Raw genomic sequence first — 24,066 nt, 5'->3', positions numbered from 1 at the left:
TGTTTCATGTGTGACTGATCCTAAATAAGTACATTATCACAGATATACACATAACTATCCTCTGTTAACAATTACTTATAATGTGGTACAGTGAGGAATGACAAGATTTGTGATATGTGCTGAACTAGTCAAGTTTGGAACAATGTATGCAAAAGCAAACCTCAGTTGACTTATTATATCAGACTCAGAGCTTTCATTTGACCTAAAGAAAAATAAATGCTATCTCATCTAAAATAAGCAACACCCTTGAGCAAATATCTACTATATGGGCCTGTTTATGATTCAATTCACTAAATACCTAATAGTATCTATACTATCTATAGTGTCTATACATCAAAAATGGATCCAATAAGCTAATAATGATTTCCTGTTTCTCATATTGCTGACCATGACCCATTAACAAACTACAAACAACATTTGTTAAAAATGAAATGGAATAGGATATAAAATAGAAGACAACACATGTAATAAAGGAAAGTATTATTTCCTAAAACTTTTGATTCAGTTTCTACGTGTGTGAAGCAATGTAAAATATATTTCTAAGTATAGACTGCAATAAAAAAAAAAAGTGTGAATGCTACTCTTAGAGTTTATGCCCCAGTTACTTCTTCCCCCAAAACAGTGCAAAAGCAGAAACTTTCCATCACACACACTCACAAAGTGAAAAGTGACCTTAACCCAGGTATTGGTTTTAATAGTTTAAGCTTGATTTCACAAACTCTAAAATCAAACAGTTCAAATCCAGGTTCCATGATTCTCTGTATGAATTTGAACTTATTTTAATAATAAGTGCTTCATGTCTGTCATCTGTAAAATGAGGGTAATAATATCTTTCAAGTTGGGGTAAAAAATATATAATACACATAGTTCCTAACATATCTTTTACCATAAATAGAACAAACTGAAAAAGTGATATGTATTGCCAACATAGCAAGAACCTTAACAGGAGGTATCTTCGGTGTGTTATCTTTGATGTGTGTGTGTGTGTGTGTGTGTGTGTGTGTGTGTGTGTGTGCTTTTTCATTTTGTACATTTCTGTCCTATATGAATTTTATAATGTATATAGAGCATACACATTTTTAATGTTTCTAATGTATATAACATTATTCTCTTTATATTTTAGAATATCAATAGTAGATATCTGGGCAGTGAGATTATGGTCCTTTTTTAAATACTTATCTGTATTTTATAAAAATATACTAGGTATTTTTAAAAGACAATGGTCAATTACTTGATTTAAAAAAAAAACCACACACACACAAAAAGTGTGTGGTCCAGAGTTTAGGAACTAGCAGGTTTTTTGGAAAACTAATGTGCCAGATGCTTCTCACTAAATCCTCACACAAACTTAGTATATCATTTTTGTCCACGAGAAAACCGAGGCAATTGAGATAAGGTAAACTGTCTATCAGACAAGTAACAAATAGGAGTGTCCAGGACTTCAAACCCTTTATTTCTTCTACCATCACATATGCATCCAAACATTCTTCTCCAGTTGTTTCATATAGGCATATTTTAATCTACCCAATTAGGCTGTAAACTCCTTGAGAAAGGGGGAAAGTTTCACATACTTCATTTATATCTTTCATTGGCTTACTAAGAGTACCATAGATCCTTAAACACTTGTTGAGTTACATTAAACTTCTTTTGGTCTAGACTATCCTCATGGAACATACCCGTGTTGTAAAAACGAAATAAACTAGTAAACAAACGACAAAACTGTTAAGACTGCCCCAATCTAACTTTATTCCTTCACACTCGTAACCGAAAAAGTTTAAGTATACCCATATCTGGAGACGATCTCTAAGGGAGTTCGGAAACGGGTACAAGTATCACTATGCGAACGCTAAAAAAGAATGAATTCACACATTCCCCCACCACGCCCCCGTCATCCAGGCACTATCCTAAAGAAAGGAACCTCTAGACGTCCGGAGAGGTGTTGAAGAACCATAACCACGCCCCCACTTTATTCTATCATAACTTGTTTTCCATCCCTACCCAGACCCCTGTCCCCAAGACCAAACCCTTAATAAACAAAAGTCTCTGACCTGCAGCGAAGTGCAGGGGAGAAGACTTCCGGCCGGCCATGTCCTTAGCATTCACGTTTGCCGCGTCCACCAGCCTCTTTACCCGGGACACGTCCCCATTGCGACAGGCCTCCAACAGTTCCCGTAAGGCCCCGCTTACTGCTGGGACCCCTGGCCCAGGTCCCGCTGCCCCAGGCCCCAATGTTGCTGTGGTGCTAACTCCTGCCGCCTCGGGGCTCTCCGCCAAGCTCGATCCAGGGGAGGATGGAGAGGAAGATGAGGAAGAAGTCGGGGAAGAAGAGGACGACGGTGAATTGTTACTGCCACCGCCGGCTGGGTTGGGAGCGACCCCGACGGCAGATGAAGCGGAAACCGCCGGGGCCACGGGAGCGGCGGCGGCCGTACAGATTGTGCTGGTGGTACTGCAACAGCTGGTACTGTCAACCGGCTCCGGGGATCGAGGCCTGTCGGGCGGATCCCGACTGCCATCCCCCTCCGGCAGCGCTAGGCCGTGCCGCGGGGAGGCGAAGGGGGCCAGGCCACCCGCCGTTGGGGAGGCTGGTGTGGTCCCCGGGGCCAGGCCAGGGCTGAGTGGGGGTGGAGGTGGCGGCGGCGGCGCCGAAGCCCCTGGGGCGGGCTGGAGCTGTTGTTGATGATGGTGGTGATGATGCTGAGAGCGACGCGACGCCGCCATCTTCGGACTCCCCCAGCACTGTCACTGCGGCAACGGCCCCACCGCCCGCCCTCACTTCCGACCGCTAGGCCAATTAGCATCCAGCGCACAGGAAATGATGCGGAGCGGAGTGGGAGGGGCCAAAGAGAAGGAGGGAAGTATTGGGAGCTCAGAGAAAAGCCGAAGAGCGGGGCGTGGCTTTGTGACCGAGGGGCGGGTTTTGTGACTGAGGGGCGGGCTGGCTGCGGAGATTTGAAAGTTGGAGCACACCACTCCATAAATGAGGCACTTTTCTTTCCTCCATTCTCGCTTTCAGTTTGCTTGCCTTGCCCTGCTCGGTTCTGTCGCCACGTCTCCCTCAGTCTTCCGTATCTTGCTCCGGAGCGTGCTCCTAAGGCGTAACTCAATGCAAGAAGGGACTGTATCGCTTATCATGTCTCAGGTGGCCTTGTCTGAGAAATGGAACTGTGAGTACCTACCACACAGAATTGTTAGCAGAATTAAATGAACAAATGTACACAAAGCGCTCTGACCGTTACTAAAACATAACTATATTTAGCCCATTGGTAATTTTTTTTAATGGAGCCCCCCATCCTCTCCCCTCCCCCCAGCCACTCCCCCCCCCCCCCCCCCGTTATTCTCTTGGTCTCATTGTCCCTTCCTGTAAGTACGTATTCTCGCTCTGTCCACTTTATTAATATTCCATTTTAAAATAGTGGTTCAGGGGACGCCTGAGTAGCTCAGTCCGTTAAGCGTGGGACTCTTGACTTAGGCTCAGTTCATGATCCCACGGTTCCTGAGTTCCAGCCCTGCATGGGGCTCTGTGCTGGCAGTGAAGAGCCTGCTTGAGATTCTCTCTGTCTCAAAATAAAAAATAATAAATAAATAAATAAATAAATAAATAGTTAAGATTGCCAGGATTGGAATTCAAACTTCGTAATTTACTAGCTGTGTAAATTTGGGTAAACTGTTTAACCACTCTGCATCTCACATTCTCCTCTGCAAAATCGAATTAATAGCTCCATAATTGTTAACTATTAAAATTACGATTTTTCTATTATGTTATCTCTGTACTTTTATTTCTCGCCTAAAGTTTGACTCTAATAATTATGAATATGTTCCTTTTGAATTCTTTTTAGCTGAACCTTTCTTCCCCAATCCTCTCGCCTCTGTTCTCTCTCCTTCCCAAACTAAGATAAAAACTTGACTGCTATCCATCATTCACCTTTAGATGCCATTCTTTAGTAACTGCTTTTTCTCTCTTTCTTCTGCCTGTACCTACTTTTTTGATTTGCCATCAAAAGAGATGTGTCAGTGCATGGGATAATCTCAGTGCAGTGTCCATTTCCTGCTTCCTATTTAATAGTCAACTACGCATTGTGGAAGTTTAGACAAAACAGCATTATTCCAATAGAGGGGACATAGATAGCAATTGTGTCTTAAGAAAGGACAAGGATTACATGGGTCAAGTAGAAATTAGTCATTGCAGAATATTAAACCAGGTATTGTTTCATATGTTCATTATTAAATATAATTACTGTGATGTTAATATTCCCACCTAAATAAACAGGTAGGTTTATTTAGAAATACCATCTACATAAAACAAGGTCAGTAACATAATATTGAGTGACATTTGTTATCATCTCATCTGGGATTACAGATTATAACTCTCAAGTGTATGCATCTGTTTTACAGATTTGTGCCATTGTTTAGAAATGTGTGGCTGGATAGGAAAACTCCATCAGTACAACTGACATCTGCCCACAATACACATTCTCCTGGTTTTCAATGTTGGTGTTTTTTGTTTAAGTTTATTTCTTTATTTGGGGGGGGGGGGTGGGGGGGTGGGGGGAGGGGCAGAAGGAGAGAGGGAGAATTCCACTGTCAGGTGCAGGGCTCAAACTCACAAAAACCATGAGATCATGACCTGAGCTGAAATCAAGAGTCAGATGCTAAACTGACTGAGACACCCAGGCACCCCTCTCCTGGTTTTGAATCTTAGTTCACAGCACAGGATAGTATTGAGAAAAGGGGTTTATCAACATAATACATTAGATGCTCGTAACTCACCTCGTGCCCCATTGACTATGGATGGCCTTCTTCCTGAATGGGAGGCATAAGGAATATCCCACCTGGTCCCTGATGTCCAATTACTCACACATCATGAGAAGTAGTAATGTTTACCCTGATTCACATGCATCTACTGTGTCTGTTTATCAGTACAAAATTTCTGCTGGATAAAGAGAAACAGGCCAAATTGCCTGAAACTATTCTACTGGTAAACTAGGTCTGAAAATGCATTTGCTCACTTGGAAATTGCCTTTTCCCCCTCCAGTGGAAAGTAGTAAAGGTACTTAACATTAAGTATTTATAAGGTTTAGGTTTATATGGACTAATGTTCAGCTCTAAACAGGAAAGGGCAGATATCATTACCTAATCTTTTACAGCTACACACAATTCCATGAGGGATGCATTGTACGCTAATGAAAAGAGCAAAGTCTGAAGTCAAACCGGCTTGAATCACATCTCTGAGGATTACTAGTTGGTTAATCTTGGTAGATATGCTTCAGCTCTGTCATTCAAAAATTCTGATTTTATTGTAGCATTGCCATGAGGATTAAAAGACCTGGTGTTTTGTAAGCACTTCCCCAGTGTTAATTTGATTCTCTTATGTGGTATACATAAGGTGTTGCCACTATTGATGCTATCTCCTTACAACTTCCTCTGTGACAAAGAGAGTGGCTGGGAATAAATATCCAACATTTTACATGTAATGGGAATCTTAAACAAAGAAAGATCAGGTTTAATTGTTTCCTCATCTGAAAATTCAAGATTTTATACAGATAGTCAGATACTCTGACTATCTCCAAGAATTATTGAGGATCATAGTTATGTGGCACCCTATCACTTTCAAAAATATTTTCAGAACAATCATGTCCATGTGGCATAAAAATGTGAGCACGGAGCACTCTCTGAAGCATTATTGTTTACACAAAAGAAAGAACCACCAACTCAAAGGGCACTTGCCTTCTGGACTGTGATGTAATGTTTGTTTTTCCCCCAGAGGGATCATATGAACGCACTTTGTAAGTTACACAGTCATAAACTTGCAGTTGCCAAATTTCAACTAGACTTGGTGTGGTTATTCCATCCATGCACTTCTCATTGATCTGCCCCAAATCCAAGTTCACTGGTAGAATTTTAGATCTACTAAGTCCACTTATTCTTCTATGCTCTGAGCAAAGCCTTCTCGGCAAACTCAGAAGCGCAGGCTAGAGCTATAGATTAGGTGAGGCGGTGCCATTTCCTCACCTTGGCCTTTGAAGGTGTTATTCTTAAGTCAGAAATAGCCATTATGCCCAGGGCCCAGATTTCTCTGAAAGTAGTACTAAGCTGAGAGAAACTTTAGCTGAATTGCTATTCAGAAACCCAGGAGAATATTATCTTGTAAAGCCATAGATGTGCAAAAATCCCAACAGCTGCAATCATGCTAACCACATTGTATCTGAGGAAGTTTCATTAAAAGGAAAAGCTAAACAACTTATTACAATGCAATAAAATTACAGTAATTTAAAGGTCCCTATATATTAGCTTATTAGATTTTCAGTTGCTTTGTAAGATATCTCTTCCATAGCTGGGTCTCTGGATACTGTTCCTAAGATGTCTATAGTCTGCCCTCTGATAAATTGGGTTTTCTCCGGGTGTGGTCTATACACTTGAGACTAGTCACTTTGATGTGAAGTATTAATTCCAGGCAGAGAGGCAATATAATATAGTAGTAAAGAATGGATTCTGGGGGCGCCTGGGTGGCTCAGTCGGTTAAGTGTCCGACTTCGGCTCAGGTCATGATTTCACAGTCTGTGAGTTCGAGCCCTGTGTCGGGCTCTGCGCTGACAGCTCAAAGCTTGGAGCCTGCTTCGGATTCTGTGTCTCCCTCTCTCTCTCTGCCCCTGCCCCGCTAGTAGTCTGTCTTGCTCTCAAAAATAAATAAAACATTAAAAAAAAATTAAAAATAAATAAATAAATAAAATCATATATGTGTGTATGTATGTATGTGTGCCTGTGTGTGTGTGTGTGTATTATGGATTAGCATGTGGCTTCCTCCTCAAAAGAGATAAATACCTGCTATCCCCCAAACTTTTAGACAAGTCTAGAAAAGTTCCAGAAAGTTCTGGAAGGTATTGATAAGGAATGGCATAAATAGCTAATAATGCACATGTAATGATACAATGGCTTATGTAAGTTTGGGTGTAGCTCACCTGAATAGGGCTGATGCAAGAGCAAACCAATAGATGGTGAGGCGCACCCAGAGCGCTCGGCCTCCCCAGTCAGAACATGGGGCTAGCCAGCCAAGCCATGATGAACATATATCCGCAACTGTCCGGGGTTTCGGTCTACCACATAGTGACCATGACCTCACCCCTGGTGAAGATTGGAGTAAAGACCTTGACAAGCAGAGCCCACCAGACCTGCTGGCTGGAATAAGTGGCCGCCAAGCCACTGAGAGACACTAGTCAGTCCCAAAACAGGTGGTGTGGGCCATCACCAGCTATCTCCTTTTGCTTTCTTGCAGTTGTTGCTTGGCTCATTGAGAGAAATAAATGAGTAAAAGTTGTTAAATGTTATTTGTTAAATAAATGGTCATCGTTAAATGATATTTGTGTGCAACTTCTCACAGGATTGCCTACTTCCTTCATATCATGTCTTTATTTTGATGTTGTTGCTCACAAGACATTGAGTAATCCAGGAAAGGTTATTTAACCTCTCTGTAAACCCACCAGCAAGGCAGGGATATAAAGCTTTGTTGTGAGAAGTAAATGAGTTAATATATGCCAAGTGCTTAGAACAGCTCCTGGCACATGACAAATGCTATGTAAATGTCAGCTCTTATTCAAAAAGATTAATGCACCCTTATGCTTATTGCTGCATTATTTACAATAGCCAAATTATGGAAGTAACCCACTTGGGTCCATTGATAGATGAATGGATAAAGATGTGAGATGTGTGTATGTGTGTGTCACACACACACACACACACGCATACACACATACACACATATATATTATTCAGGCATAAAAAAGAATGAAATCTTGCCATTTGCAACAACATGGATGGATCTAGAGAGTATAACGCTAAATGAAATAAGCCAGTCAGAGAAAGACAAATACCAAATGATTTCATTCATATATGGAATTTAAGAAGCAAATCAAATGGACAAAAAAAAAAAAAAAAGAGAGAGAGAGACAAACCAGAAAACAGACTCTAGAGAGAACAAACTGATGGTTCACACTGGGGTGGGGGGATGGGTGAAATAGGTGAAGGGGATTAAGAGTATGCTTATCGTGATGAGCACTGAGTAATGTATAGAATTGTTGAATCACTATATTGTACACCTGAAACATAACACTGTATGTTAATTACTCTAAAATTAAAAAAAATAAAATGAAAGTCGGGGAAAGTCACAAGTAAGTGTCAGCTCCTATCAAGAACTGGGGAAGGCCTCTGGTAACAAACGGAATGTTAAAGGTTACCTGAGAGATGTGACCAGTTTTGCCTGCCCAGTAACAAGCAGGTTTCTTCTCACCCAATGGCTTTGGTATCCAGCTTGTTGCACCTACTTCTTTTTTTGCTTTACAGTGTCTTAAAGGAAGGTCTAGTAAGCTTGGAAACTGAAAGGGCATCTTACATTTGGGGAAAGGCAAATACCGTTCCTTTTGGCTGCAATCAGGCTTGTGGGAGGTAGAGACTGCAAAGGAGGGCACCTCAGGAAGGAAGTATGCAAGTGTCTCCCTCAGAAGATTCTGCCCCGCTCCCTGTGCTGAGAAACCACTGTGGCTATTGTATGGGAGACCACCTCAAGAGAACCCAGCAGCCATGGTCCTGAGGTCACTGAGAAACAGAATGTTTGCAGAAGAAATCTCCCAGAGAAGATGAGCTCACCATAAATCCGCAAGCATGTGAGAAGGGCCAACAGTGTGAGAGGAAAAACAAACCCAGCGAATGAAAGGCCCTACATCAGAGAAAACAATAGAGGAATCCACAATTTATTTTTATATCCATATTTCTGCCTTGTGGTAAGCTGAATAATGGCACCGCAAAGATACCCATGTCCTAATCCCTGGAATCTGTGGATTTAAGGTGGCAGATAGAATGAAGGCTGCTAATCAACTGACTTTAAAAGAGGGGATTTTCCCGGATTTTGTGGGTGGGCCTAATGTGATCACAGGAATTCCTAAAAGCGCAGAAGGGAGGCCTAAAAGAAGATTTTTGGAAGCAATGTGAAAGAGAATCACCAGCCATTGCTGGCTTTGGAGATGAAGGAAGGGAGCCACAAGCCAAGGAATGTGGGCAGCCTCTAGAAGGTGCAAAGGGAAGGAAACCAACTCTCCTTTAGCATCTCCAGAAAAGAATGCAGCCCTGCCTACATCTTAATTTGAGCCCAGAGAAGCCCGTTCCAGCCTTAAAGCCTGCAGAACTATAAAATAATACCCTCATGTTGCTTTAAGCTACTCGGTGTGTGATAATTTGGTACGGCAGCAAAAGAAACAATGGATTTGTTGGGAAATGGATTGATAGAAAGCACCCAGCCCACTTTTCTGCATGACGATAGGCTAATGTGGCATAGTTGCTGCCACTCAGTATTCCCAGAGGGCAATTATTCCCTATCATTTATTTTATTAGTTTATATCTAGCCGGCTTTACCCGGTTAAGGTCCTGGCCCCAGAGACACAGGAGTGTTTTCTATGTGACACGTGCCACATCAGGCCACATCAAGTGGATTACCAAAATGAATTAGACCTGGTCCTAAACGTTGAATGTTTATGGTCAAGTGGGGAAGATAGATTCATAAACAGATAACATCAGCACAATGCTGGGAGTGCTCCAACAGGTGCATCCAGGGTACCCTGGGAACACAAAGCAGTGTGTAGCCCAGTCCTGGGTTTGCATGCAAGGAAGCAATAACTCCATGTCGTACTGAGATCCTAGCCCCAAATAGCACCATTATCACTGTCACTTACATAGTATCTGCTACATGTCATATATATGTATGGCACATAGTATTATATATATGTCCTAAGTGCCTTGTCGACATTAATTCACTTAGTCTTTCCAATAACTCTATCAGGTACCTATTGTTATTAAATGCATTGCACAGAGGACAAAATGAGGAACTGAAAGTTTAGGTTGCTTGCCAAGGTCACATGACCATTAAGTGTGGAGCCACAGTTTGAGCTAAGGGATTTCGGCTCTGGTGTCTGGGCTTTTAATTTTTTTTTTAATGTTTACTTATTTTTGACAGAGAGAGAGAGAGACAGAGCATGAGCGGGGGAGGGGCAGAGAGAGAGGGAGACACAGAATCGGAAGCAGGCTCCAGGCTGAGCTGTCAGCACAGAGCCCGACATGGGGCTTGAATTCACAGACCGTGAGATCATGACCTGAGCCGAAGTCGGACGCTTAACCAACTGAGCCACCCAGGCACCCCGACTGGTGTCTGGGCTTTTAGCCCCTGCCCTACACCCCCTTCTATGTTAACTAGTACCTTATATGAATGTCAGAACTGGAATTAATGGCTGCACTCACAGTGAGACCCATATCTCCCCTGGAGATTTGTTTTGCCCTGATTTGCAGAGATACTAATTCTCTTCACAGGGGAAATAACTCCTCCCATAGCCCCAGTGTTTTTACTGGAAATGGCTTCTACTAAATGTGGTGCTTTAGGGAGGAATAGAAAGTAGCCAGACAGGTGGATAGAGGAAGAACAAGAGAATCCTTGCCCTCTTCTTTTCTCCATGTGTATGTACTTCCTGGATGATTCCATCCGTACCCATGATGCTAATAACACTTGGCAGGTAGTCACTTTTTACTGAGACATTTAAAGTATGTCAGATCAGTTTGAGTAATCCTTAAATTCAACCACAATGAATGAAGAAGATTATATATCACTATGCAGGTTAACCAAATTCTTCAATGCTGCATATCCACCCATCCCACCGTTCATCAAATATTTATTGAATACATACCAAGTGCCAGGCACAATCCCACATTCTGAAGATACAGAACAAAAGTTCTTGCTGTCGTGAAACTTATGTCTCTGCCTAGGAGAAACAGATAACAAATAGGTAAAATCTATGGTCTGTCAGGTGGTGATAAGTAATGCTACAGAAAAAAAAAAAAGCTGGGAAAACCAGGGTGACGGAGATAAGCATTATAATTTACAATGTGGTATAAATAAATAAAATGTATGTAGGCCAGGTCTCATTGCATAAGGTAACATCTGAGCAAGGATGTGAATGAGGTTAAGGAGCAAGCATGGGTATATTGGGGGGAAGAGAGTTCCAGGAGTAGGTGTAACAAATGCGAAGGCCCTGGGGCAGAAGATAGTTGGCATGTTCAAGGAACATCAAGGAAGTTCATGTGGTTGGAGCAGAGTGAATGAGGAGGGGAAAAGAAATAGGGTCAAAGAATAACAGAAAATCAGATTGCACAGGACTTTAAAGTCCATAGGTAAGTTGAGGGGCCATTGAAGGGTTTTGAGCAGAAAAATGACATTATCTGATGCATTTTCTTAAAAACTTACTCCAGCTGCTGTATTGAAAACAGATTCTAGGAAGGAAGAGGCTATTAAAACATAAGAGATGATGATGACAAGAAAAAGGAAAGAATGACTCTCTGGAAGGAGAGAGTTGCCGTTAGGCAGACGTACATGGGGGATAGCTTAAGGAGAAGATCAGGATTTTGTTTTTAGATATGTTACATTTAAAATTACTGTTAGGCATTCACATGTAGATAGTTGGGTATATGATCTAGAGTCCAGGGGAAAGATCAGAGTGAAAATGCAAATGGGGAGCCATCAAAATATAGACAATTTTTAAAACCATAAACCTAATGAGATCACCAAAAGAATCACTATAGCTAGAGAAGAAGTCTTAGGACTGATCCTTGAGACATTCCAATTCCACTGCTGGAAAGGAGCAGCCAAAGGGTAAGAGTAAAACTAGTAGATTGTAGACTTCTGGAAACCATTGAAGTGGTTCAGCATAGTGGATTAAATTAAAGACCCCCAGTCTTCAGCCCTCTCTGTTTCCCGGCTCTTTACCATATGACATTGTAATATGACAGAACATATTTAAGTGTCCTTTGATTTGGGGCTCAAAGACACTATTTTCTTTGGCTGATAGGATTTAGGTGAAAAAGCCAGTGTCCGTTATGAGTCTAGACCTTACAGGTATCCTGTGTTTCCACTTGATTTCTTGCAGTCTGTTGTCAACATGAGATTAGAAGCATGGCCTAGTGAGTTCGCAGGTCCAAGAAAGACCTGAGCCCATCCTGCTGCCTGGAGCCCAGCCCCTGTTGAGAAGACCCCTCATGTGATCCACAGATGAATGGGCAAAGTAAATGTTTTTAACTACTGAGTTTGGGGGTGATTTGTTACACTGCACTATTGTAGCTGTGTAGCAAGGATAACAAGGAAATGGTCGGCAAACTGTGTCAAATATGGCCAATAGGACAAATAAGATCAGAACTGAGAATTGACCATCAGATAGAACTCCACAGAGGTTGCTGGTGTCCCTGAAGACAGTTTTATTGAAGCGGTGTGGTGATAGCTTGAATGGAGTAAATTCAAAGAAGTGTTGGGAAAGAGGGATTGAAGAAAAACAGTAGAGACAATTCTTAAAATACACTTTGGGTGCAAAGGGAAGGGGAGGAATAAAATGGTACCTGGAAGGAGTGATGTCAAAAGAGGGCTTTTTTAATGAATGTACCTTAATTTTCTATCTTCGTTTTCTCCCTTATCATATTTTGATTAATGAATAGATGGTATTTATATCATTTTCATAGGATACATTTGCAAATATTTTCAGATCTTTCGTTAAAGTAGTTGAAATAGGATTGCAACTTATCCTACCCAATTTCAAATATTTGGATATCATATTTGCCAGCATCCTCCTTTTTAATAATAGCTCTATTGAGATACACTTCACATACATACAATTCATTTGTATGTGTACACCATTTCAAGTATACACATCAGTGGTTTTTAGTATTTAGTATATTCAGCATTGTGTAACCATCACCAAAATCAATTTTAGAACATTTCCAGTACCCCAAAAAGAAACTTTGTACCCATTATCAGTCACTTAGAAGAGGGTTTTTTTTTTAATTTTTTTTTAACGTTTATTTATTTTTGAGACAGAGAGAGACATAGCATGAACGGGGGAGGGTCAGAGAGAGGGAGACACAGAATCTGAAACAGGCCCCAGGCTCTGAGCTGTCAGCACAGAGCCCGACGCGGGGCTCGAACTCACGGACCGTGAGATCATGACCTGAGCCGAAGTCGGCTGCTTAACCGACTGAGCCACCCAGGCGCCCCTAGAAGAGGGGTTTTTAATGTGGGAAAAATAATGTATATTTATCTGCTGATGAGAAGAATCCAGTAGAGAGGGAAATTCATGACACAGGAGCTACAGAGAGAATTGCTGGGGCAAAGCGTCCTGAAATAGATAAAAAGGATGAGGTACACAGATTAGGTACGGTTTAAGGAGATGTGTGTGGGTGCCAGGTTGACGTGGCTAGCTTTACATGTCAACTTTGACGAAGCTATCCACCCAGTTACTGGATCAGACAATGACCTAGTGTTGCTATGAAGATATTTTGCAGGTGTTGTTAGCATCTATAATCAGGTGACTTTAAAGGAGATTTTCTTCCATTTTGCGGGTGATTCTCACCTAAATAGCTAAAAGACTTCTAAAACAGGGGTGCCTGGGTGCCTCAGTTGGTTAAGCATCCAACTCTGGATCTCAGCTCAGGTTTTGATCTCAGGGTCGTAAATTCAAGCCCTACATTAGGCTCCACGCTGGGCTTGGTCTTCTAACCAAGCTCAAGCTGGGTGAGGGGGCAGTTTTAACTTACAAATTCCATATTTTATTATTTTACTATTCTGTTCCTGTATACTATGAAAAGGAGACTATTCTTCTTTTAATTATACCCTAAAAAGATGTGATTGTTTATTTTCTTAACATTCTATTAATAAAAGGAAAAGTTCTTTGAATATTATCCCTTTTGCACATTTGTACCCCTATAATCTATAGGGGGAGGGCTATTTAATCTAATCTGTCCTTTTACTTTTGAGAAGGTAAAACCTACATCTTATCCAGAATAGATTTCTCTATTATTACTGCCACCTTGACCACACTGTTTACTCCAAGCTTTTCCAATTCGTCTACCAGCCTCAATACTAGATGGTATTCCACAGTGGATGAGTTTGCTTCCCTCTGCACCTTCCTGACCTTCAGACTATTCAAACTATACAGGCAAGGCTAACTTTGAGTAGGGATAATTATGGGTTATCACAGAGAAGTGGGCCGTTCTTGCTACCTAATGTCACAGGAAGGACAAGCTGGGCTCTCTTCAGTTTCCTGCTGTGCCCTCCAGACCCTGGGTCTGGCTCCCTGCTCAGGAAGGAAATGAGTGGTAGTGGAACCTAGTATCTTGGGAGATCAGCAGGTCTCTGCCCTCGTATATCCTGGAAACAATCATGCTGACCTAAACTTCTGCATGACAAATAATGAGCTCTTTCTCTAGCAATAAAATTTGATCTCTTCATTCAAATTGTTCTACCAAAATATACGCTAAATTAAAGCATGTGTGATCAGAACTGTTGCTACAATGGGGCTTCTCTCTCTGACAAGAGATTCTGTAAGGGGCCTTAAAGGTAAATGTTTCAAGTCCTTTCTTTCATCTCTTTTTTGACTATTCTGCATCTACATCTCTATACCCTTTTACAGTTAAGGCTAAAGACCTCAAGATGATTTGGTCTTCTCATTTGAGTTCTGGGGTTGGTAATCAGTCTATGGGAGATGTCCTGTAATGCACTCAGATTCTAAAGAATCCAACATAAGCAGAACTGGTACACAGCCAATAAGCAGAAGTAAGGCTGTATGAATTGTTGTTGACTGGCATCTGATTGGTTGGTAGTTGGGCCATACAGGTTGTTAAATATTTTGACTATTGCCCCTGCATATGGGTCCTCATATGTAGAAGGTTGCACATGAATACAACTCTACTGTTTTGAAAGCTCCATGGAATCACATATTTGATAATAATAGTTCTGTGATTTTGCACAACATTGAAAATGCCACAGACTTTTGATAAATACCAATCAGCTAGTCAGGTGCAGTGTGTATTCATGAGGTACCATCATTGATTCCCAAGATCTCATTAAACATGATGAGTACTATTAATAGCATTATACTCATCATTGGTGCTGCCCCCTGTGTGCCCAGAGCCCCCATGCTTCTAGAGCCAGATAGAAGGCAGTGCTCCGTATCACACTCTGTAAATAGAGTGCGCAGAATCCTACCATGGTCTTCCTTGTGAGAACTCCATGCCACCCCAAGGGCACCCAAGGAGAAGTACTTATGAACATCAGTGATCCATATCTTTATAGAGTGTCACCTCAGCATCTAACTTGGACAGAATATTTGAACATCAGCTGGCAGTTACAGCACTGTCATTTGGATTTATATCTCAAGTGTACTTATACTTCATAAAGGGATATGTTCCATTATCACAGATTTGTTTTATTGGGTTCCCTTTCTGGTTTTTTAGAAAAAAAAAAAAAAGCAAAGAGAATGGATAGAATGTGACTAATGTGGGTAATTATCAGTAATTATCTTTACAGTTCTCACCAATACAGTACTCTCGAATTCATTTTATCATTTTTCCTTTGGCTCTCTGGGAAACAAATCTCTTTGGAAATTTGAACGTATTGAAAATCTTTAGACTTGAACCAACCCTTTCTAAAGAGCAAGGACATCATTATGGCTTTTTCTCAAGCACAAAAAGAGGTGCTCAACTTTAATTATACAAAGCTTTTATTGATTTGGCTGACTTAATATCTTAGGCCTTGATTAACATTGGAAACTTATAATCATCACAATTCAGACTTGGGGAGATGGAAGAGAGCCAAAGAGGTTAGCTACCAAGGCTGGCCAGCTTTAGAAGAAGAGGATGCTCCCAAGGGACAGAGACACGCACTAAGACAGGGAGCTCAGTGGCTCTTGGTAGCAATTGAGAATACTCAGGGTGCTTATTGATCATGTAAAATCAAAACAGATGTAAGGGGCGCCTACGTGGCTCAGTTGGTTAAGTGTCCATCTCTTGATTTTGGCTCAGGTCATGATTTCACAGTTTGTGGAATTGAGCCCTGCATCCAGCTCTGCACTGTGCACGCGGAGCATCCTTGGAATTCTCTCTCCCTCTCTTTCGGTCCCTCCTCGGCTTGCAGTCTCTCTCTCTCTCAAAAGAAATAAACATTAAAAAAAGAGATGTAAATACTCAGATGTAAATACAAGAACTTCTTTCAAAGGCACACTGCGATAACATAATCAGAATGGTAACGATGCATTCATTTACCAGGTGCTACTAAAATCCTTCTCAGTGTCCCAAACAAATGTAGCCTATGGAGCCTCCGCGGAACCCACTTACAGACTCCTACCCTCAGTTTGTCTGACTGGAAAGTCTGGGTTCTCCTTATTTTAGTTCCTATTTTACTTTCCTTAGAATGCCTGGCTTCTAGATTGCCATGGATATTCAGATATTATTGAATCAGCCACAAAGATTCTTCCCACTGTGATTTGTTACAAGTCCGCACCATGGGAAACAAGTGTAAGACGGTAGTTAAACAAACAAACAAACAAAACAAAACCTTGCAGACAACCACATCTTGCTATTATTTCCTTTTGTAACATAAGATTCTTGGCCTTACCCATCTGTGACAATGAAATAGGGTCACATATTTATACCCAAACGTACACCCTTTTGCTTGCAAAATGATGATGAAGTCCGGGCTTTTCCTAGGTTTCCCCTCTCCAAATACCCTCTAGGACTCCCAGGGTTGCTTATGCTTTTTTTAAAAAAAAATTATTTATTTTTGAGAGCACAGTCAGGGGAGGGACAGAGAGGGGGGCACAGAGGATCTGAATTGGGTTCTGCACTGACAGGACCGAGCCAGATATGGGGCTTGAACTCATGAACTGTGAGATCATGACCTAAGCCGAAGTCAGATGCTCAACCGAGTGAGCCATCCAGGCGTCCCTGCTTATGCCTTTTGATGAATCAGTCCTTCCTGCCTGCTGCTGCCTGCTGGAAGAGTAAGATCTCGGAAATGCTGTTAAGATCTGACTCCACTGTCCTTTGATGTTGAGAAGTCCTGGTCTGTTTGCATTGGATGTTTCCAGCTCTGTGGCCCTGCCAAAGTCACTAAACCTGCTGCAGCCAAGTCCTCGCAGTCCTACAAAGATGATCCCTGATTAGGAATCACCACCTGCTGATGGGCTTGAGCATAATTATTCAATTTAGAAAATCAAATAGGAAAATATATAAGGATGTTAACAGAAACTATGTCAGCTGTCTTCCCTCTTGACATATTTCTATACTAATATTCTCAAAAGCAGTCATTAGAGCAGCAAGAGGCAAATGTCATAAGGATCTTTACAGTCTTGGTGGCTTTGTTCCATTCATGGCAAAGCTTTTCTCAATAAAATAGAAATTAAAATATACACTGGAAAGACAAATGTTATAACTGAAAATAATTTTAGGCATAGCATTGCCCTAAACTTCTAGTTTCACAGCCAAGAAAATAGTTAACTTGTCATGTCATATAGCTATGGTCTACATTTTGACCCCAGGTACGAAGATACCAGTTCAGAAACCATCTGCCCAAATCTCCAGCCAATGTTTTTTTTGGAGACAGAATTGAAGAGTCCTTCATGCTTGAGTTACCCCATTGTTAAACCAGCCTGGCTTTCCAGAATTCAGGTTTTGAAGTGGGATGGAGTGATGAAGGGAAGAGGTGGGCAGAGATATTCTGCTTCTTCTTTGGTAGGTTGATGGTGGTGCCTTAATTCTACTTTCACAGAGTGAATGAAAACTTCAAATTGGTTCTGCTTTTAGCAGTAATACCACCATGTTCATATGATGGTTGACAGTTGACAAGCATGTGCAAATGCATCCTTCCGCTTGATAATTGCAACAAATTTGAGAGGTCGATCATATAGCTACCACTTATTTATAGAAAAGAATCTGGAGCTGAAGAAGGTGAACTGACTTGTTCAGTTTCCTTCAGATCTTAGACAATAGAGCTGGCCCCAAATTTGAATGTTCTAGTTTTGAGTGTGCTACTCCTTCCAGTGGAAAGAGACACATCTTTCTTGTTCATGCCCTATTTGCCCCTTGACTGCCAGTTTGATCTCAGATCAGCCACTTCCGTTGTTCTGTATTGTACTACATGGGACATTCCCAGATTCCCTTGCCCCTTGGCTTCCCGGTGGGAGCAGTCAGTAAAGACACTAATAGGAGGGGAGGAAGAAGGGAGAAACCAGCATAATTCTCCACCTCTCTAAGCTTCCTGTGGAATCTCTGGGCATCTCTGGGCTGTGGCCTTCATGGCTCTGTCTCCTGTCAGACAACCCTTTCTTTTTTTAAATATTTATTAATTTTTGAGAGAAAGAGAGCACACATGCATGCAAGAGTGAAGGAGGGGACAGAGGATCCAAAGCAGGCTCTGTGCTGACAACAGAGAGCCCCATGCAGGATTCGAACTCACGAACCCCGAGATCATGACCTGGACTGATGTCAGATGCTTAACTGACTGAGCCACCCAGACACCCCTGACAGCCCTTTCTTTATCAGAGCCAGATGCCCCTGGCCTTCTGGGCTTTGGCAATATTGCCCCATCCTGTTGAATCTCCAACCCCAGGAGAGGTAAATGATTTCCTGCTGTTCCTAGTTTCTGGGGTCCTTCATTGTACCCTGCTTATTTTCTCTGTCCTTCTAAATCTTTGCACTTGATTCCCTTCATCTGAAAGACCTACAGCGGATTCTAACTGATAAAATATGTGAGTTTACATAAACTTCCTTAAAAAACTGCTCATAAAGGTAGCTAGTACCCTCACTGGACAAGCCTTGGCCATGGAGGGAGTTTGTCAGACATTTTATGGGCACATATTTTTTGATCCTTGGCTTTAAAGAAACCACTTTAATAGTACCAATTTTGGTATCCTTGGTTATCTGAAACTACACAAAATTTACCAAGGTGAAGTTTCCTTTCCCTTCCCTCCCTCCTCCCCGCCCCCACTCCATGTACACAGAGTGTTGGCTGGGTCTTTCTAGCTCAAAAACACACCTAGCAATAAGGGTGCAGATGCAGTCCGTTTTTCTTGGTAGAAATTTTATTCTGCCTCTATTATTCTAACTTTGACACTAACTTCAGATTTCTTTGAATCAGTGGTTCTCAAGCTCTAGAATACATCAGAATCACTTGGAGGACTTATTAAAGCAGAAGGCTAGGCCCCATCTTCAGAGCTTCTGATTCAGCATGTCTGGGCCGGGGCCCAAGAATTTGCATGTTTTTAACTTGAGTTTTTTATTGTGGTAAAATATATATAACAAAATTGATAATTTTACCCATTTTGAGCATACAATTAGGTGGCATTAAGAACTTTCATAATGTTATGCAGCCATCACCACTTTGATTTCCAAACTTGTTCACTATCCCTAACAGAAACTGTGTATCTATTAAACAACAACTCCCCATATCCCACCCCTTCCCCCCTGGTGCTCTCTATTCTACTTTCTGTCTCTATGAATTTGCCTATTCTAGGAACCTCATACAAGTGGAATTATACAGTATTTGCCCTTTCATGTATGGCTTATTTCATTAAGTGTAATGTGTTCAAGTTTCATCCATGTTATAGCACGTGTCAGAATGTCCCTCCTCTTTATGGCTGAATAATATTCCATGGTAGGTATATGCCACGTTTAATTTAATCCATTCATCTGTTGATGGGCATTTGTGTCATTTCTGCCTTTTGGCTATTGTCAGTAATGCTACTAAGAACATTGGCATTTAAGTATCTATTTGATTTTCTGCTCTCAATTCTTTCAGATAGATCCATAGAAATAGAATTGCTGGATCATTTAGTAATTCCATTTAACTTGTCAAGAGGCCATATCAATTTTCCACAGTGGCTGCCCCATTTTGCATCCTTACCAGCAATGCACAGGGTTCTAATTTCTCCACATTGTTGCCAATACTTGCTATTTTCCTTTTTTTAAAAAAAAAATGTTTATTTATTTAGAGATAGAGAGAGGGAGAGTGTATGAGCAGAGGAGGAGGAAAGAGAGAGAGAATCCCAAGCAGGCTCTGTGCTGTCAACACAGAGCCCGATGCAGGTCTTGATCCCACTAACCTTGAGATCATGACCTGAGCCAAAATCAAGAGTCGGCTTAACCCACTGAGCCACCTAGGTACCGCACTATTTTCCTTAAAAAAAAAAAATTCCATTCTAATGGGTGCAAAGTGGTATCTCACTGTGGTTTTGATGTGCATTTCCCTAATGGCTAGTGCTCTGTGGGTCTCACCCCTGTTCTGGTAGTGCCCTCCATCAGTAATGCCTGCAGCACTCATCTGGGCACATATCACTTGTAGGAAGCTCCACAGACATGTCCCTCTCTGGGGCCTCTACTTATTGCGGGGGGGTGGTGGTGGTGGCTCTTGTGGTTCTTTCTTATTATGATCACAGGACACACTTGAGCAAAAACCATCAGGGAAATTTGAGGAACAGTATTTGTTGCTGACAAGTCCTTGAGGATACATGGCAAGCCCTGAGGGCTACCAGCAAGCTTGCAGGAAAGAGAAGAGAGAAGGAACACAGATCTGGGTCTGCCTTTATTCGCGTGGAGAGCTTGGGTGCCTAAGGGTTTCTTAGGTTCACTCTCTATCGGCAAATTTAAAACATAAGATCAGGAGTTAAAGCAATAGGAAGGGAGAAGCATGGGTCACTCAAGTGGTCAGTTATCTAGGTTGCCCAGGGCTTTCTAAAAGGGGAACTTCATGGAATGTGCACCCTAGTTCCATATTTGGTTGGTTTGCTAGTAGCTGCATCCTACAGCTGGGAGTATGTTTATTTCAGATGGGTGTCTTTTCAAGTGGGTGCCTCAACAGTCAAGGCCTAATGTCAGGTGCTTATACTCCTGCTAGCGATGTTGAATATGTTTTCATGCGCTTATTGGCAATACTATATATATATATATATGTAGTATATATGTATATAGTATATATATGTATTATATATATGTACTATATATTATATATATAACATATATATATGTTATATATATAGTACATATATATGCAATATGTAGAAATATTTTATATAGAACATATAAAATATATGTATATATATATTTTTTTTGAGAAATGTCTCTGCAAATCCTACACCCCTTTTTGAATTGGGTTGTTCAGTTTTGTTGTTGTTGTTGGATAATTTGCATTTTAAACAAGTTTCCAGGTGATGCTGACCTGAGAACCACAGGGTGAGAATCACCGTTTGTTTTTTTTTTTTTTCCCTTCAAAAACTTTTATTTGTATGAACAGTTCCTAGCTCTTAGTTTATCTTAGAGCTTTTAAAAGAGTAGAGACCTTATATATTTAAGTTTGAAAAAAGTTTCTGCTATTAATCAGAAATAATCCTTTCTACTTCTTTCTGGCTTACCCCTTGGAGTAAGCCAAAAATAAAACCATATTGTACGTTTCCTGACAGAGAGATGAGAAAACAACAGACACAAGTCCTGAATTCTAGAGTTGAGAGAATCACCGTTTTAGATGAGATTGTATATGTCAAGTGATTAAGTGCCAGCCTTGTTCATGATATGGAAGTTGGATAAAATTTGCGCGGTGTGTGGTTTTAATCACTTCTTAGGAATCAGACTTTTGATAATTCATCTCCTGTGGATATTCTGGGATTTTGATATATTATCTCGTTCCCCATACAGCAACAATGGAAATCGAGGCAGACCTGAAATTGAAAAATCCCAGTACTATATCACCTAACACCTTCAAACCCCCAGGCATTGTATCTGGATGTGTTACAATACCCTGGGAATACACATCTTACTAAAGCTGGACAGGATGCTACTACTGACCTGAACATTTAAGAAACTCTTGTTTATATACCAGCATGAAGCCTCAAAACTCCTGACCAGTAGGAGTCATTTCATAAATGCGGCTTTTTTAAAGAAAGAATAATTCAAGGAGCCTGGGTGGCTCTGTCGGTTAAGTGTCCGACTCTTGATTTTGACTCAGATCACGATCTCACAGTTCATGAGATGGAGCCCTGTGGTGGGTTCTGCTCTGACAGCACAGAGTCTGCTTGGGGTTCTCTCTGTCCTTCCTCCTCCTCCTTCTCTCTCTCTCTCTCTCTCTTAAAAATAAATAAATAAACTTTAAAGAAAGAATAATTATCTTAAAGAACTCTTGCTTATTAGACTGAGTTGGCAGAATTATCACTGGCCATGTGAATATGTAATTACCATGATTTATTTGTCAAGTACTGAACATAGGTAAATTTCCTACACTTTTATTGAATTTGAGAAGTTAATTAGTATGACTATTAAGCAAAACCCAGAGATCATTACATGTGAAATATTTCTCTGTAATTCTAATAAACTGATTTCAAAACCTATTAGGCTTGAAATTTCATTCAATAATCCGCAAACATTTTTCTCTTTGGTTAATGGATCTCTGTACTTATCCTTCTCACTAGAAATATTCTAGGACTATTTAAAAGGTTTATAACAGCTCTTGCTGGACATACATAATTAAGTTTATTTTCTGTGAAAATCTGTGGAAATGTCCCTTGGAATTAATGGAAAAGTATAATTTGTCTTATTATTGTTACTTAGTATTTATGCAGCACTTCATATTTCTAAAGTACTATATAATCACTAGTTCCTCTTCAGCAATTTTTATGTCATTCATTATAATGTCCCTTTGATATAATATGTGATTTACTTGTGTCATGCTTTTTTGATATATTTCAAGAAAAGAGTGGAATAAGATGGGCTCTTGTAATACCCTGTGTTGGGGGTCCCCAAGATCCCCCCCAGGTTGGATGATTCACTAGGAAGACCCACAGGATTCAATATCTAGTCACACCAACAGTTATGATTTACTACAGCAAAAGGAATCAAAGCCCAATTAGCCAAAGGAAAAGGCACTTGGGATGAAGTCTGTGGGAGACCAGATGCAGGTGTCCAAGGGTCCAGTGGTTTTGCGTAGGGTGCAGTCAATTCCTCCAACAGCAAGTTGTGACAACATTTTACCAAGGAAGCTCATTAGAGACTTATCGCCTAAGGTGTTTATTGAGAGCTGATCACAGAGGCAAACTTTGCCTGGCATGTGCCATATATCCAGACTTCCAGAAGGAAAGTAGGTGTTCAGCATTTTGATGATTAATTCTATGTGTCAACTTGACTAGGCCATAGTGCCCAGATATTCGGTCACACATTATTCTGATGTTTCTGTGAGGGTGTTTGGGATGGGATTGACATTTAAATTGGTGGGCTTTGAATAAAGCAGACTATTCCTTGTAATGTTGGTGGGCCTTGTCTAATGAGTTGAAGCCAGAATGCAACAAAAGATTGGCCTTTCCTAAGCACAAAGAGATTCTCCCAGCAGAGAGCCTTTGGACTTGAATTGCAACATTGGCTGTCCCTGGATCTCACCTTTAATGGTCCACCCTGCAGACCTGCAGAGTTTGGACTTGCCACCTTCCATAATCATCTGAGCCAATTCCTTAACATAAATCTCTTTCTTTTCTCTCTTTCCATCTCTCTCACATATATATCATATATATCATCTATCTATCTATCTATCTATCTATCTATCTCCTATTGCTTCTGTTTCTCTGTAGAACCCTGGCTAATAGAAGTATAAGGCATATGGTTTGTACAGTTTAGACAAAGTGAGCCACTCTGATCACTTTGATGGGGGGACACTATTGAAAAATAAATTTCCAGATGCCAGCCAAGGGCAAGTCTTGCAGCAGGCCTTTCTAAGGATGGGAGTGTAAGCCTACTGGGTTAACTTTTCTTATATACCCCATCTCATATGCTATATATAGAAAGATAAGGTAGGAGGGTGGTTCTTGTCTCTTTGCTTGATCCTTGTGCATGTATACCTTGTTTAAAAACTTGGGGGGGGGATCTCTTGTGTCCACAGAACTGGAGGAATATTTTTGTTACATATAAAACCATAAACCAGTGAAAGCATCCCCTATACTTCTGTTCTTGTTATTGTTTAGTATTTTCAATCTGTCTTAACATCACTGCATTATCCAAGTAAAGAAGTTAGTATCGGGGCGCCTGGGTGGTTCAGTCGGTTGAGCGCCGACTTCGGCTCAGGTCACGATCTCGCGGTCTGTGAGTTCGAGCCCCGCATCGGGCCCCTGTGCTGACAGCTCAGAGCCCGGAGCCTGTTTCAGATTCTGTGTCTCCCTCTCTCTGACCCTCCCCCGTTCATGC

The 24,066-nt window shown here is 41.1% G+C and overlaps 1 protein-coding gene and 1 long non-coding RNA gene across 3 annotated transcripts in view; one reads left to right on the top strand and one right to left on the bottom strand.

The window, feature by feature from the left end:
* The window catches only part of TNKS (tankyrase), a 214,131-nt gene extending 211,310 nt beyond the window's left edge, over positions 1-2,821 (bottom strand). The window contains exon 1 of the mRNA XM_047855551.1: positions 2,049-2,821. Coding sequence (XP_047711507.1) covers positions 2,049-2,721 — 673 coding nt within the window. The 5' untranslated portion in view covers positions 2,722-2,821. The remainder of the gene's footprint in view (positions 1-2,048) is intronic.
* Positions 2,822-2,951: 130 nt separating this feature from the next.
* The window catches only part of LOC125164004 (uncharacterized), a 37,093-nt gene continuing 15,978 nt past the window's right edge, over positions 2,952-24,066 (top strand). Inside the window, exons 1-2 of one of the 2 annotated variants that reach the window (XR_007151617.1) lie at positions 2,952-3,167; positions 11,958-12,092. This is a non-coding gene — a long non-coding RNA (uncharacterized LOC125164004). The remainder of the gene's footprint in view (positions 3,168-11,957; positions 12,093-24,066) is intronic. The other variant, XR_007151616.1, reaches the window with a different exon arrangement.

Source organism: Prionailurus viverrinus, chromosome B1 (assembly GCF_022837055.1).
Source record: "Prionailurus viverrinus isolate Anna chromosome B1, UM_Priviv_1.0, whole genome shotgun sequence".
NCBI lineage: Eukaryota > Metazoa > Chordata > Mammalia > Carnivora > Felidae > Prionailurus > Prionailurus viverrinus.
Note: the sequence above shows the minus strand (reverse complement) of the source record. Positions and strands in the feature narration are given on the sequence as shown.